This window comes from Phoca vitulina, unplaced genomic scaffold (genome assembly GCF_004348235.1).
Source record: "Phoca vitulina isolate PV1807 unplaced genomic scaffold, GSC_HSeal_1.0 scaffold2, whole genome shotgun sequence".
NCBI classification, from domain to species: domain Eukaryota; kingdom Metazoa; phylum Chordata; class Mammalia; order Carnivora; family Phocidae; genus Phoca; species Phoca vitulina.
In genome coordinates this window covers 1,405,837-1,423,122 of record NW_022589705.1, presented here as the reverse complement: position 1 = coordinate 1,423,122, position 17,286 = coordinate 1,405,837, and the positions used below count along the sequence as shown (strand labels likewise).

The following is a 17,286-nucleotide window of genomic DNA, read 5'->3' as shown; positions in this document are numbered from 1 at the left end:
GCAGCATCTTACTCCCACTGTATCCTCAACCTTTGTCTACCATGACATCTCTAACCACAGAAGCCACACCCCCACAGTGTGGAAGGCACAGGTTCATTTTCTAAGCTCTGGGCCTGCTCTGCAGAGACTTAAGAATTCCCTCATCTCCAGCAAAGCCATCCCTAGAGTTCTGGAGACTGACTCACTTCCTCCACCTCCCCTGACCCCTCACAGCTGAGAGAATACCACAGTTGGGCTTTAGAAGAAGGAGAGTTCACAGACCTTACTCGTCTAGGTTTGAGTAGTTCAAGTGAAAACACTCCTCTTATCCCATTTCCCATAGATCAGTACTTCTCATGTGATCTCAGTCTGAAAGTCTGGACTGGGTATAATCTCTGAGTATAGGAAGTTTCACTTCAGAGCCTTCCATCCCTCAAATAAGAGACAGTTTTGATCAAGATTATTTGATTTAATTGATTTTACTATCCCTCAAGCTGTTTTCCTTTTCCATTCCACCAAAATATTGTACATTCATTTTAGCCATACTTACGCAATACTTACGACCTTCTATCATATAATTAACTCCATAGAACAGCAACAAGGAAAGCCATAAACTTGACATGCCACCGATCGACATCACTCCATGTTTGCTTCCAATCCCCCATGTCCATTCAGATTGAGAGCATGTGGTTGTGATCAGAGCACTCAGGAGCTTTCTGATATAGCTGCCATGCTGAAGCAACATGTCCACATCTTTTAGTAAAAAGAAAATCTAATAAAAGCGAAGTTTTACAAAGCATTTTTCTCTTCCTTCGTGAGTATATTCACAAAGTTGCAGATGAAAGACCTGTACTCTGAAAAGCTAGTGATAGTTCCAGTTATTGACATTATTCCCTTCTACAGGAGAGTAGAAACTTCATTTCAAAGAGCCTTTTAAATGAAACCAGATCTAGAGGGTGTGAACGCAAGGGGAAATGATGTACTTACTTGCAAAGGAAAGTCTGGAAGAATTCTTGTTTTATTTCATTTTTCTATTGTCCAGTTTTCCCTAAGTATAATATTTATTAACATGTAATTTCACTATGGTTGCCTTAAAAAATGAAACAGGACAACAGAATTAGGGTGAGACATCCATTAAGCAATCAGGACATTCCCACTCACACTAATCAGCAAACACTCAAACTATGGCATTTATGCCTTGTTTGGAACCTAACGTAAACAGCACTGCATGCAGTGAGGCGTATTTCTTAAAATAGCAAACATTCCAGTGTTACCATGGAGAGCTCTGACGTGGAGGTTAAGGCAAGAACACACTCCAAATGCTCCAGGCAGAGACTGAAAACCTTGCAGGGATTAGTAGCCGGGGCAGCTCCAGCCAACTTCATATAAGGAGATCTTTTTCAAAGCAGCTTTTCAGTATCCTCTTCTTAAAGCTGATGAATGTTGAAGTGGAGACTCATTTATAAATCCCCATTCAACCTCACTGTCTCCCAGATAAAACCTTCATTGGTAACATGTCTCAGAAAAAGCCCTTATCATCTAAGGCAATTGTAGTCCTGACCCTTTAGAGCAGCAAAGGAGGTGGAAAAATAAGGGATTTCATTATGGCTTCATGAAAAGTATTTATTGAGCATTTCCAATGCACAAAGTACCGTAACATGAAGGAAAAAAAGAACACAAAGATGCATAAGGTTTAGTCTCTGCCTTCTAGAGATGATAGTCTAATTGGAAGGTAAGGAAGCTGCTGATGGAAACAAAATATAAAGCAGTAGAGAAAGAACAAAAGGTCATGAGCTGGGGTAGGCAGTGAAGATTCTGATCTGTAAGAAATGAGTAGGATTTTAATAAAAGATGAAAAGGAAAGGCATTGATTTATTCATTTAGTCATTCAATGATTATTTATTGATATCTAGAAACATACTGTCCAAAGTACCTCAAAAGAAACAATAGAACAGATCAATGAAACCAGGAGCTGGTTCTCTGAAAAGGTACACAAAATTGATAAACAGTTAGACAGACTTATAAAAAAAAAAAAGAAAGAAAAGAAAAAGAGGAGACAGAGGGCAAGAGCACGAGTTAGGGGAGGGAGAGGAAGAGAGACACAGTGGACTCAAATAAATAAAATCAGAAAAGAAGAAGAGAAGTAACAACTGATACCACAGAAATACAAAGGATTATAAGAAAATATTACAAAAAATTTATGCCAACAAATTGGACAACCTATAAGAAATGGATAAATTCCTAGAAACATATAACCTTCAAAAACTGAATCAGGAAGAAATAGAAAATTTGAACAGACTAATTACTAGCAATGAAATTGAATCAGCAATAAAAAAACAAAAACAAAAAAACCTCCCAACAAACAAAAGTACAGGACCAGACGGCTTCACAGGTGAACTCTACTGAACACTAAAGAAGAGGTAATACCTATCCTCAAACTACCTCAAAAAATAAAAAAGGAAGGAAAGCTTCCATTCATTCTGTGAGGCCAGCATTACCCTGATACCAAAACCAGATAAAAACACTACAAAAAAAGGAAAACTATATAGGCCAATATCTCTAATGAACATAGATGCAGAAATCCTTGACAAAATATTAGCAACCTGAATCCAACAATACATTAAAAAAATCATTCACCGCCATCAAATGGGATTTATTCTAGGATGCAAGAGTAGTTTAATATTTGCAAATCAATCAACGTGGTACATCTCATTAACAAGAAAAAGGATTAAAAACCATATGATCATCTTAATAGAGAAAAAACATTTGACAAAGTACATCCATTCATGATAAAAACTCTCAACAAAGTAGGTCCAGAGAGAACATACCTCAACATGTCCACTCTCACCACTTCTATTCAATGTAGTATTGGAAGTCCTAGCCATAGCAATCAGACAAGAAAAAAAAAAAAAAATAAAAGGCAGCCAGATTGATAAGGAAGAAGTAAAACTTTCACTATTTGCAGGTGACATAATAATATATATAGAAAACCCTAAAGATTCCACCTTTAAAAAACTATTAGAACTGATATTGAATTAGGCAAAGTCACAGGATAAAAAATTAATATACAGAAATTGGTTGCATTTCTATACACTAATAATGAAGTAGCAGAAAGAGAAGTTAAGAAAACAATCCTATTTATAATTGCACCAAAAGTAATAAAATACCAAGAAATAAATTTAACCAAGGAGGTGCCTGTATTCCAAGAACTATAAGACATTGATGAAGGAAATTGAAGATGACACAAATGAAAAGATATTCCATGCTCATGGATTGGAAGAACCAATATTGTTAAGATATCCATACTACCCAAAGCAATCTACACATTTAATGCAGTGTCTATCAAAATACCAACAACGTTTTTTTCACAGAACTAGAACAAATAATCCTAAAATTTGTATGGAATCACAAAAGACCCTGAACAGCCAAAGCGGACTTGAAAAAGAAAAAACAAAGCTGGAAGTATCACAATTCCAGATTTCAAGATATGTTACAAAGGTGGAGTGATCAGAACAGTATGGTACTGGCATAAAAATAGACACCTAGGTCATTGGAACAGAATAGAGAGTCCAGATAATCTATGACAAAGTAGACAAGAATATACCGTGGGGATAAGATAGTCTCTTCACTAAATGATGCTTGGAAAACTGGACAGCTACATGCAAAAGAATGAAACTGAACCACTTTATTACACCATACACAAAAATAAACACAAAATGGATTAAACACTTACACGTGAGACCTGAAACCATAAAAATCCTAGAAGAAAACATAGGCAGTTATCTCTTTGACATCGGTCTTAGAAACATTTTCCTAGATATGTCTCCTTAGGCAAGGAGAAACAAAAGCAAAATTAAACTATTGGGACTATACCAAAATAAAAAACTTTTGCACAACAAAATAAACCATCAACAAAACGTCAACCTACTGAATGGGAGAAGATATTTGCAAATAATATATTTAATAAGGAGTTAATATCTAAAATATATGAGGATCTTATACAACTCAACACCAAAACCCCAAAATAATCCAATTTAAAAATGGGCAGAAGACCTGAATAGAGATTTTTCCAAAGAAGACAGACAGATGGCCAACAGACACATGAAAAGATACTCTATATCACTGATCATCAGGGAAATGCAAATCAAAACCACAGTCAGATATCACCTCACACTTGTCAGAATGTCTAAAATCAAAAACACAAGAAATAACAAGGGTTGGTGAGCAAGAATGTGGAGATAAAGGAACCCTTGTGCACTGTTGGTAGGAATGCAAGCTGGTGCAGCCACCATGGAAAACAGTATGGAGATTCCTTGAAAAATTAAAACTAGAATTACCATACGACCCGGTAATTCCATTACTTGGTATTTACCCAAAGAAAACAAAAACACTAATTCAAAAAGATAAATCACCTCTTTGTTTAGGGTAGCATTATTTACACTAGCCCAGATATGGAAGCAACCCATGTGTCCATCAATAGATGAATGGATAAAGAGAATGCAGTATATATATACAATGGAATATTACTCAGCCATAATAAGAGTGAAATCTTGCCATACAACAACATGGATAGACCTAGAGCATTTTATATACATGAAATAGGTCAGACAGAGAAAGACAAATACCATATGATTTCATATATATATGTGGAATCTCAAAAACAAAACAAAAAAACAGAAACAGACTCATAAATACAGAGAACAAACTGGTGGTTGCCAAATAAGGGAGGTGAGGGGATGGCAAAATAGGTGAAGGGGATTATGAAGTACAAATTTCCAGTTATAAAATAAGTCACAGAGATGAAAAGTATGGCATAGGGACAATTGTATGGTGACAGATGGTGACTATACTTATTGTGAACATTGAATAATGTATAGAATTGTTGAATCACTATGTTATACACCTGGAACTAATATAATATTACATGTCAACTATATTTCAATAATAAATATTTTAAAAATACTTAAAAGAAGAAAGGCAAGAGCCCTTCCCCTTAAGGAGCTTGTATCTAATAAGGGAGATAGATAAATAACCAAGTAATCAAACAAATAGCTAATCGCAAATTGTAATAAGTACTTTGAAGAAAACAAAGAGCAGGGATTAGCCAACTTTTTCTGTAAAAGGCCAAATGGTAAATAATTTAGACCTTGGAGGTCATAAGGTTTCTGCCATTGTAGCACAAAAATAGCCATACACAATACATAAATGAGTTGGCATGTATGTTCCAACAAAACTTTATTTAAAAAAATAGGTGGGGGACAAATTTAGCCCACCGTTCATAGTTTGCTGACCCCTAATAGAGAGTTAGGAGGAATGAGTGTGGGGGTATTATAGGTAAGGGGAAGATGGTAATTTTGAGATGTCTCTGACATATCATATGCAGATACAAATAGGTAGTTGGCTATTTCAGATTTGAACTCAGAGGAAATTCTGGGATAAAGATATAAATAGAAAGTTACTGGTATAAAGATGGGAAAGGATAAGATGATATTGAAAGAAAATAAAAATAAGGAGGTGAAAGGGTCTAGGACTGAGCCTCAGTGAACACCTACAGAAGGTTCGCAGTGGGTATGACTCTTTGTTCACAAATTCAGTTAAGGGGCGCCTGGGTGGCTCAGTCCTTAAGCGTCTGCCTTCGGCTCAGGTCATGATCCCAGCGTCCTGGGATCAAGCCCCGCATCGGGCTCCCTGCTCCGCGGGAAGCCTGCTTCTCCCTCTCCCACTCCCCATGCTTGTGTTCCCTCTCTCGCTGTGTCTCTCTCTGTCAAATGAATAAAATCTTTAAAAACAAAACAAATTCAGTTAAGTGGGAAATACCACGTTTCTTCACTTTCTTTAAATCGATTGAATGTTACCCTGAGTCTCTATCCTAATCAGGCTAGCAGGAAGTTCAAGTTCATCCATTTGGTACATACATTACTCCCTACTCTCTCAGTTACGTGAAAGTGAAGGTTTTTATCAGGTGCCAAAGAATCAAGGGATTACTCTTACCGTTGGTCCACCCCTGAAGTACCCCTTCCCCAAAAAGCATGGTTCTCCCAACTCTAACAGCTTGTTATGTTAGTCTTTTATGGAGCCAGAACCCCTTGATATGGAGTCCAGCCTCTCCAAGTCACCCATTGCCTTTCCCTCTCAGGTCCTGCTGCTTCTCTGGGGCACTAATATGGAATGGAGGTGGATCCTTGTTACTCTCTGATCCCCGGTCTCTTTCTTTCGTTTTTTTTTTTTTTTAAGATTTTATTTATTGATTTGACAGAGAGAGACACAGTGAGAGAGGGAACACAAGCAGGGGGAGTGGGAGAAGGAGAAGCAGGCTTCCCACTAAGCAGGGAGCCCGAGGCGGGACTCGATCCCAGGACCCTGGGATCATGACCTGAGCCGAAGGCAGACGCTTACCGACTGAGCCACCCAGGTGCGCCCCCCACCCCCACCAGTCTCTTTCTGATCTGAGTGAAATCTCACCCCCTCCTTTTCTGTTGACCTCAAAGACCTCTTTCTCCTCTTCCCCACTGGGACACCTGGCTTAATCTTCTCACGTGGTTTAGAATTTTATTGAAGTCAGGAAATGCATTTGACTGCAGCCTCTGCTCTTTGCTCTGCAAAAATTCCCAAGTTAAGATAATGCTAAGGGCCTGACTATCAGATTAGAAAAGAGGGAGGCGGGGCATACAGATAATAAAGCAGTTTATGTCCTGTCACCACACCATATGATTAGGGAAGGAGTATGAGATGCAGCTGAAAAGTAGATTAGGATCTTTCTGTAGAGATATTGAAATGCCAAGCCGAGGGTTTTGGACTTCATCCTATAGTGGACAATGATGGATCTTTACTATGAATGTTCTGGAAATAGTATGGAGGATGATTAGAGGGGTAAGCTTCTAAACCTAGTGACATGGTTCAGGTTTTAGGTTTCAAGAACCGGAAATAGAAAATGTAGTGAAAATGTGAAGCAACATTTCTGAACATGCTAGAGATGTTCAGAAAAAGAATCCCAAATTTAATGTTTAACTTGATAGGGAAGGATTCTGAGGAGCTAAAGGTAACAACTCTGAAGTTTGCAAGTGACAAGTTTACAAGTTACAGTTACAGCAAATGATATGCTTGACCTTATCTCTCCTACTAATCTCTCCCTAGCTTTGACAATGTTAACTGTCCCTCTCATTCTTGAAACTCTGTCCCCGTCTCACCTGGGCTTTGATTGCAGAAGAGCACCACTTAGTTTCCCGCACCCCTCCCCCCCACCCCGCTTAGTTTTCTCAGTCACCTGAACTCAGCATGTTCCTAATCAAATTTTTCATTATCTTTTTGCAAATGGACTCAACTCTCACATTTCTGTTCATTTAGACCATGTTTTCTGCCAGTCTTTGAGACCAAAACCTAATCTTCATCTTTAATCCTTTTTTCCTTCATCCTCTCTATGTATGTGTCATCAAGTCCTGCTCTTCATTCCCTCAAAATGATTCTCATATTTACCACTTTCTTTCCATTTCTACATCAGACTGTTTTTTACTTAAATTCAATTAATTAACATATTCAAGGGTACAGGTCTGTGATTCATCAGTATTATGTAATACCCAGTGCTCATTACAACACATACCCTCCCCAGTGTCCATCACCCAGTTACCCCATCCCTCCACCCCCCACCCCTCCAGTAACCCTCAGTTTGTTTCCTAAGATTAGGAGTCTCTTATGGTTTGTCTCCCTTTCTGGTTTCATCTTGTTTCATTTTTTCCTCTCTTCCCCTATAATCCTCTGCTTTGTTTCGTAAATTCCACATATCAGTGAGATCATATGATAATTGTCTTTCTCTGATTGACTTATTTCACTTAGCATAATACCCACTAGTTCCATGCATGTCGTGCAAATGGCAACAGTTCATTTTTTGATGGCTGCAAAATAATTCCATTGTGTGTGTGTGTGTGTGTGTGTATACATATATATATACATATATATATATATATATATATATATATCCTGTTTTGTTTATCCATTCATCTGTCGATGGACATCTGGGCTCTTTCCATAGTTTGGCTATTGTGGACATTGCTGCTATGAACATTGGGGTGCAGGCGCCCTTTCAAATCATTACATTTGCATCTTTGGGGTAAATACCCAATAGTGCAATTGCTGGGTGTTGGGTAGCTCTATTTTCAACTTTTTGAGGAATCTCCATACTGTTTTCCAGAGTGGCTGCACCAGCTTGCATTCCCACAGACTTTTTTTTTTTTTATTACCCCACATATGAATAACTGCAATGGCTTTTTAGCAGGTCTTCCTATAACCGTCCCAAAATCTCTCCCTGAAATTCCAATCCATCCTGTTGTCTGGCTAATCTTCCTAAGATGAAGTTTTCACCGTGCCATTCTTTGTTCAAGTCCATAACATTAAGTCCAAATTCTTTTGCCTTTGCCGAACATTAAATTCTAGTTGCCAGAGCTTCCACAGCACCATAGCATAGTGTCTGGCTTACAGTTGGCTCTTCATAAGTGTTCTCTGAATGCACAATTATAGAGGATAAGTTGTATAAAGTAGGATGAACCAGGCCATCCTGGTTTTTTTGATGCCCCTCAAAATCCCCAACATGTCCCTTTATACAGGCTAGCAATATATCCAACCCACTTCTAAGACTATTGATGATGCCCTTTTCTTTTTCTGGAGTCCCTTTCTTTGTTTCCAACATCCTAAGACCCATCTCAAGTGCCACTCTCGTCCCCTCAACTATTTCAGCCCATACTAATTTCAGTTTTTTCCGCACTCATATTGAATTAGTCAGTTCCATTTCATTTGCCAGTCAGTTGTACTAATTTTGGCATGCACATTTTCTCCCCTTCAACTAAACTGAAAGCTCACTAAAGACAGAGAAAAGACATACTGAGTTTGTGCAAATTCTTGCTCATTGGTTGGTTTACTTAATGTGTACTTTAAAATTCACTTGGGGCGCCTGGGTGGCTCAGTCGGTTGAGCTTCAGACTCTGGATTTCAGCTCAGGTCATGATCTCGGGTCCTGGGATGGAGCCCAGCATGGGATTCCCTGTTCAGTGGGGAGGCTGCTTGTCTCCCTCTCTCTCTGAAATAAATCTTTAAAAAAATAAAAAAATGGACGCCTGGGTGGCTCAGTTGTTTAAGTGACTGCCTTCGGCTCAGGTCGTGATCCTGGAGTCCCTAGATCGAATCCCGCATCAGGCTCCCTGCTCGGCAGGGAGTCTGCTTCTCCCTCTGACTCTAACCCCTCTCATGTGCTCTCTCTCATTCTCTCTCTCTCAAATAAATAGTGCTGTGAATGCATTTATCAAAAAATAAAAAAAAATTCACTTAAACAGCTATAGGTATTTATTTATTTTATTTTTTTATTTTTATTTTAGCTACAGGTATTTAATTACTTGAAAGGCTCTTTACTATTTTAAGATGGATTCTGCTGATGACCATATTGCAATCTGTAGTTGAACTGGTAATCTCCTGGTTTTAAAACAAGTCTTTCAAAATGCTGTGTTATTAATTAATGCAAAGCATGATTGCTTCTGGCTTCTTAAATATTTCCAACCATCACAGGGGAGTCATGCACATGCTTGTGTTTCCATAAAGCCTAACTGGCTTTACTTTGATATTCTTATATTTCCTCATCTGCTTTAGCTTCTCTGCCAAAATCACTTTTTTTTTTTTTTTTGGCATAGTTTTTAGTAATTAGAACAGCTATTTCCAATGTCATAACTAGGGCAGTGAAACCTAACACAACTGTTTGGGACATGGGGATTTTCCGTCTCTCTAATTCACTTGGAGATGTCTTACCACCCCAGAATTAGGTCTTAGAAGCACTACAACATAGTGGTTACAAAAGTGGCTATGGTTCTAAGAGATACTTCCCAGGCCCCAAAATCTAGAGGTCAAAATAGAGATAGTGCAAAAGATCTTTACCATAATACCACTTAGGAATTTCGATTCAAATGAGAATATAGTTCTCTAAATTCGACAATCTGTAAGTAGTTCTTCATTGATGGGTTTTTCTATTACTCTGCAGAACTTCTCATCTTTTGACTGAGATTTTTCTGAATACAGTTTAGGATAGCTCTAATTCAGTGGTTTTCAAAGTGTGATTCCCAGACAGCAGCATCAGCAAGATCCAGGAATTTGTTAGGAATGCAAATTCTTGGGCTCCACCCCAGGCGAAATGAATCAGAAACTCTAGGAGGTAGGTCCCTGCAATCTGTTTTATCAAGCCCTCCAGGGGATTCTGATGCCTGCCAAAGGTTGAAAACTACTGTTTAAATTCAACATGTTTACTTTGTAGACTAGGAAATTAAAGGCCAGATATAAATGATTTAACTAGTACATATAGCTAATAAGTGCTGTGAATGCATTTATCAATACATTTTGAGGTCAAACTGCTGATATATAAAATTAACAATTTAATTCATAACAGCTTATCATACTATGAAACCTGTTCTCAGTCCAATTTTCCCTTAAAATGTAACTTTGATAAGTGTTAGAAGTAATTATCCTATTCTAAATCATCTCAGAAGCCCCAAGTCTTACCTTATCAGCATGCCTTGCTTCAATCATGTATGTGTGGTGTGCATATGCATATAAAATGTTTTTCAAAGCTCCTATGGATAGTATCTATAGAGTTTTGAATTTGCAGTTGGGCTTTTATTAGAATTTTTTCTAGGCCATATTTTATCTTCCCAATTTTCAAAGCTATTCTTACGATAAAGTGGGGGTTACTTCCTAACAACAAAAAAAATCTCTCAGATTAAAAGTTTATGGGTAATACATATATTTATTTCCTTTTTTATTTTTTACTGAACTATTCTAACATATATAAAATCTACAGATCTAAGCATTCAGTTCAGTGAACTTGGAGAATTGTACACATCCATGTAACCATCACTGAAAACAATATATAGAACATTTTCATCACCCCAGAAAATTCCTTTGTGCTCCTCTGCAACCATTCTTACCCTATGTCATCCCTCATAACCACTTTGTGCACTTCTATCACTGTGGATTCAATTTTTCTTGTTGTTAGACTTAAAATAAAAGGAATCACACAGAATGTACTGCCTTGTATACGGCTTGTTTCACTTAACATGCTTTTGAGATTCATTCATGTTGTGGGTATCAGATTTTTTTTTATTGCCAACTAATATTGTATAAATATATCAAAATGTGTTTATCTTGGGGCGCCTGGGTGGCTCAGTCGTTAAGCGTCTGCCTTCGGCTCAGGTCATGATCCCAGGGTCCTGGGATCGAGCCCCACATCGGGCTCCCTGCTCAGTGGGAAGCCTGCTTCTCCCTCTCCCACTCCCCCTGCTTGTGTTCCCTCTCTCACTGTGTCTCTCTCTGTCAAATAAATAAATAAAATCTTAAAAAAAAAAAAAAGAAACCTTAAAAAAAAATGTGTTTATCTTACCTATTTCTTAACAATTTTTTGTTTTACCACAAAAGCAATTCATGCTTAATATAGAAAATTATAGAATACAAATGAAGGAAGAAGAAAACAAGTATCCATAATTCCACTCTCCAGACATAATCACTATTTAATAACTTGTATATCCCCTTTGAATCTTTGTTTATATAAGTTGTCCACATATATAATACATGTAGTTATCATATGTATTAAAGAATTCTCATTTTAAGTTTAAGTGGTAACACTTAAGTTAGTGGTAACACTTAACTTTGGTGGTTTATTCTGGTGGTTTATTATTTAAGTTTAAGTGGTAACACTTAAACTTAAAATGAGACTCTGATATTAGTGTGTTAAATTGGCACAAGTCTTAGTTTTTACCATTGAATATTTTCTAATTTAAAAAAAAATTTAAAATGCATGAATAGACATTTATTTCCAAAAATTCAAATGACACATAGTATATATATAAAATAAGTAAATGTTCCTATTCAACCCCCAGTTTTATTTCCCTCCCCATAGGTAGCCAGTATTAACTAAATACAAAATATTAACCAAGGTATATTGATAAGGACCATGAAGTTCTGAATTTATTATCACCTGATTTTTCTAAGTTTTTTTTTTTTTAAGTTTTATTCATTTATTTTAGGGAGAGAGAGAGTGTGTGCAAGAGCAGGAGAAGGGGCAGAGGGAGAGAGAGGGGGGGAGCAGGCTCCCCGCTGAGCAGGGAACCCAATGCAGCTCTATCTCAGGACCCTGAGATCATGACCTGAGCCAAAGTCAGATACTTAATCGACTGAGCCATCCAGGCGCCCCTGTAAGTTTTATTTTTTAATTTTTACGTTCAAGTTTTGTTATCTATACAGCAGTGATCTTTTAGATGGGATGAAATTTAGTTGGGATGAAATTCTGTAATACCAAATAATCATATTAGGACCAATTCTAGTACTATAATAGTTTACTATCCACTTCAAAATAATGTTTTTAAAATATATTTTCTAGGAGTGAATAGAGTGCTATCTCCAAATTTTCTTTGATTGTTGAGTGATTTATTCCTATCTGTTGTTGGAAGCCTAGATATGTATAGCTCTCTCTGTATGTTGATCTTTACTTATATCTAGCGAACCTATTCTTCAATGATAAACTACTTTTTCTCCGTGATACTCATTTGCACTTCTACACCAAGCTACCTATATACTGTCATTAAAGTTTAGAAACTATTAATCAGATGCAAAATCTTATTAAGGAATAGAGAATACTACAAAGTATTATTTAATTTGCTCCTGAAAAACACTTTGTTTCATTAATTACTTTATTTCATTAGCCTTTTCCCTGGTAAGAAAATGCGGCTTGCATTGACAATTGAGGATGAGAACTTGATTAATGTCTTAATTTGCACTTCTATGGACCTTGTGAGTTCTTTCAGCTCTTTAGAACTACACATCAGACAGGGTACAGCAGGGTATAGTCCTGACAGGCTGTCTGTTGGTAGGTGAGTCCAGAAACTCTTTGCCTCTCTATAGATCACTACAGATTTCAAAGATTATTGTTTACTTTCTTTTGACTTTGAAGTTCATATACCTAGAGGCAGGCAAAAATGCAGCTGTAGTGAGTTTTACTTGGAAGTCTATTTTACATTCTTGGTTTTAGGGCCAGAACATGCATATTTAGGTGAAGTAACATATGCAAAGTTCTGTAACCTCCCAAACCCAAAGATACAAAGGACTGTTCTTCTCTCAAGATAGAGCTACTAAGATTTTGTTTTGGTGATTAAATAAGAGAACAAATACAATCTTAAGTGTGCAGAGCCCCACAAAGTTTTAAAATTATCTTAAAATATTCCCATTATTATAATATTGAAATAACAGTATAAGCTATTATCCAATGAGCCAAGCACTGTTAAAACATTTCTAAATCATCTCATTCTCCATAGGAAGTTTGGTGGTTTATTCTGAGTTCTTATTGAAGGCATTTTAATGTCTTCCTGCTTAGGAGTATGGGCTCTGTCTTAGAGATGACGTTCAGAAATACTTAAGACTGTTGCTGGCCTTAACCTCTCCCAAAGGCCAGCCAGTGAAATTTAGCATTTTTGTAACTGGGAATGTCCTGCTCTGGGGGACTCCAGGTGATTGCGGGGGCTCTTTTCCTTCCTGTCTGGTGTCTGCATGCCTCTCGAGCCAAGAAGGGAATTCTCTATTATAAATGGAAGTTGACACCTGGATTCCTCCTACTCAGAGCTCCAGCTTCCCCCCAGTTTGTGTGCATTCTAAGTTCTATACCCAAGGATGGGGTGACAACTGTATATTGTTGAATAAGACAGGGTACTAACTGAAGTCAGTGAAATGTCCAGCCCTAATTCTGCAGACCTCAGTACTCCCTGGCACTCTGTACTCTTGCTCAAAGAAGCTGTCTTTTGTTCCAAAGTTTGTGTACCCTCCCCACCCCCAAAATAGGGACTGCAGTCCACCTGAACCTGAAAGAGAATTTGGTGATGGTAATCTACTCTCAGGTGTCTACATTCTTGAAAAAGCCCATTTTCTCTTATTTTAAAAATCTTGGTTAACCAGCTGCGCTCACGTGGTATTTGCCGGACTCTTCCTCAGGTGACTGCTTTGTGTCCTCTTTTGATTTCTTTTCCAAAAAAGGGCAAATCGTCCAGCAGTGCTAAATCCACCGCCCACTCCCCCGGCACTGCGGGGAAGAGAAACACTTGTCCTCTTCTCTAGATACTCCCAATTGTCGAGGGAGAGGTTGAATGTCCTCTCCTAAAATCCGCCCTAACTACCACCTCTGGTTTATCAACCCTGTTTCCCCGCCCGCCGCTGCAGCCCCAGGGCCTTTTAATCCCGGCACCCGACTGGGTAGGGGGAAGAGGTGGGGCTGCAGGCGGGAGGGAGGCGGCGCGCAGCGGTACCTAGTGGCGCTGCCAGGCTGTTCCATCCAGAGTACGTGGCACTAGCCGTGGAGAGAGAGGGAGGGGATTCAACTTTCTCCTCCCCACGCAGATCCTCGGGTCATCCCGTTAGGGGGGGAGGGAGGATCCACGAGGGAACTGGTGCGTTCGTTGGGTGAAATCTTAGCAGATGAAAGCAGCCTGGTAGTGGCCAGCGCGCGTCCTGCTGTCCATCGGTACCCACAGGGAGCCACGTCTCGGTTCCACCGCGAGGAGCTGCGACCCGATTTGGGGCGAGGGGGACGCACCCGCCACCGCGCATGCGCAGAGCGGGGAGCGGCCTCCCGGACTACAGCTCCCAGAGGAACCCGCTGCTGGCCGCAGGCGCCGAGCCGCTGGCGCCATCTTGAAATCTGATCCTAGATCTCCGAGTCTTTGCGTCAGCAGCAGGCTGCGGCTAGTGTACCGCGAACCCAGCCTGCTAGGAGGGAGGACGTTGGGGACGCGGCGGCAGGCGGGAGAGACAGCTGGAGGGGACATGGCAGGTTTCGAGCGTGGCCTGCGCTGCTGTCACTCAGCATCCCCCTAAGGCGTTTCTACGCCCGCCCCCTTCCCGAGGGGCGGGGCTGCCCACTCTGGTACCCAGAGCCAGCGCGCGGGTGGCGGAGGTGCGCCCCTGCAGAGTGGGGACCCCACCGGACTGTGCCATGCCGGCCGGAGGCCACCGAGGCGGGAGACGGAGCGCAGCCAAGCGCCAGTGATTGAACACCAAGCAGCAGCCGCTTCAGGGAAGCTCGGCAATCGCTAGGAGAGAAGATGAAGGAGATTTGCAGGATCTGTGCCCGGGAGCTGTGTGGAAACCAGCGGCGCTGGATCTTCCACACGGCATCTAAGCTCAACCTCCAGGTTCTGCTTTCGCACGTCCTGGGCAAGGATGTCGCCCGTGATGGCAAAGCCGAATTTGCTTGCAGCAAGTGTGCTTTCATGCTTGATCGTATCTATAGATTCGACACCGTTATTGCCCGGATCGAAGCTCTTTCTATTGAGCGTTTGCAAAAGCTGCTGCTGGAGAAGGACCGCCTCAAGTTCTGCATTGCTAGCATGTATCGTAAGAATAACGATGACTCTGGCACGGAAACCAAGGCGGGGAATGGGACGGTTGACATTTCCGGCTTACCCGATGTAAGATACTCTGCACTGCTCCAGGAAGACTTTGCCTATTCAGGGTTTGAGTGTTGGGTAGAAAACGAGGATCAGATTCAGGAGCTACACAGCTGCCATGCTTCGGAAGGTCCTGGAAACCGACCCAGGAGATGCCGTGGTTGTGCAGCCTTGCGGGTCGCTGATTCCGACTATGAAGCCATTTGTAAGGTGCCTCGAAAGGTGGCCAGAAGTATCTCGTGTGGTCCTTCTTCTAGGTGGTCCACCAGCATTTGCACTGAAGAACCAGCATTGTCTGAGGTTGGGCCACCGGATTTACCAAGTACAAAGGTACCCCCAGATGGAGAAAGCATGGAGGAAGGGACACCGGGATCCTCTGTGGAATCTTTGGATGCAAGTGTCCAGGCTAGTCCTCCACAACAAAAGGATGAGGAAACAGAGAGAAGTGCAAAGGAACTTGCAAAGTGTGACTGTTGTTCAGATGAACAGGCTCCACAGCCTATGTGTAACCACAAGCTGGAGCTAGCTCTTAACATGATTAAAGGTCTTGATTATAAGCCTATCCAGAGTCCCCGAGGGAGCAAGCTTCCTATTCCAGTGAAATCCAGCCCACCTGGAGCCAGGCCTGGCCATAGCATGGCAGATGGAGTTAGTTCCGGTTTCCTTAACCGGCCTTTGAAACCCCTTTACAAGACACCTGTGAGTTATCCCTTGGAGCTTTCAGACCTCCAGGAGCTGTGGGATGATCTTTGTGAAGATTATTTGCCACTTCGGGTCCAGGTATACAAAATGGCTACATAGTGCCTTTCTGATTATAGTTAGCTGGCCTCAGGCTTCACATGATTTCTGTCTAGGTGAAGGTTAATATCCTACACTTGAGAGAACTAATCATTGAGCCCATTTTTGCTGCACCTTTGCTTGTGTCTCATTTTAGTAAATGTGATTCACACTCAACTAACTGGCTTTTCACAGTCCTCCTTGTAACATTATCTGTTGGTCTTCTGTTAATTATCAAAATCACGGAATTTTTAGGCAAGAAGACATTTTTAATTGACTTTTACCCTATAAAAAAATATTTAATCTTGTATCTGGCCCTAGAACTCTTTCCTCTTACCTCTTTTTCTGTCTCCCACCTCCTTCTTTTTTTGCTTTGTTTTCATTTTTAGATTTATAGATGTTTTCTCCCAGTCCATGAGGGAGTTCTCTAGTTAGTTCTCCCTAGAGCATCAAGTGTTTCATCCCAGAGGTGTGTCTCCAACTGATTAGGGCATAGGATAAAGATTTGGGGAAAACCTATTAATCCACCAAAGTATTGTACTTTTTGGGCAATATTTATAATAAATAAGTCATTTGAGGACTAATGACTTGCTCATAAAAGAAACTGGGAATTCACGTGTCATCATTTAAAACACTAAGGCAAAAACTGTTCACAGCGAGTTTGCCTACGGAGCTCTTTTAAGAGGATGTTTGACATCCTCTTGAAAGGTTTCCTCCATTATTGGGTGATAGGAGTTTCATCCATTATACTCTTGAATTTCTTAGTGACTAGAAGATGGCACTTGATCTTAATTTGAGCTATTCATTTCTGCCCAGTTGATTTCATACCAACCTTTTAAATTCAGCTATATACGGGGACCTGACAGGTGCTATTTTGTTTCTGCAGCAACAGTGAATGCTAAGTTCAGTTAACTTTGTGAAACATCTGGCATGTTCTACTTGATACAGATTATTAGAACTTAGCAGAAAAATGGGAGAAATATTTTTAAATTTACATAAAACTGTCAGAAACATACATGAGGTGTTATGAAAAAGGATAAATAACAAAAAGTTTTAAATTGTGTTTTCATTTGTA

The 17,286-nt window shown here is 40.0% G+C and overlaps 1 protein-coding gene across 26 annotated transcripts in view; it reads left to right on the top strand.

The window, feature by feature from the left end:
- Positions 1–17,286, top strand: part of PDE4DIP (phosphodiesterase 4D interacting protein) — a 205,597-nt gene that overhangs the window by 110,831 nt on the left and 77,480 nt on the right. For 5 of the 26 annotated variants that reach the window (XM_032420310.1, XM_032420302.1, XM_032420287.1 and 2 more), the window contains exon 1: positions 14,338–16,214. The exons of 10 other annotated variants lie outside the window; for them this stretch is intronic. In XM_032420310.1, coding sequence (XP_032276201.1) covers positions 15,090–16,214 — 1,125 coding nt within the window. In that variant the 5' untranslated portion in view covers positions 14,338–15,089. Of the gene's footprint in view, positions 1–14,333; positions 16,215–17,286 lie in introns of those variants that run through there. 11 more of the 26 variants (XM_032420215.1, XM_032420202.1, XM_032420241.1 and 8 more) reach the window with 8 other exon arrangements.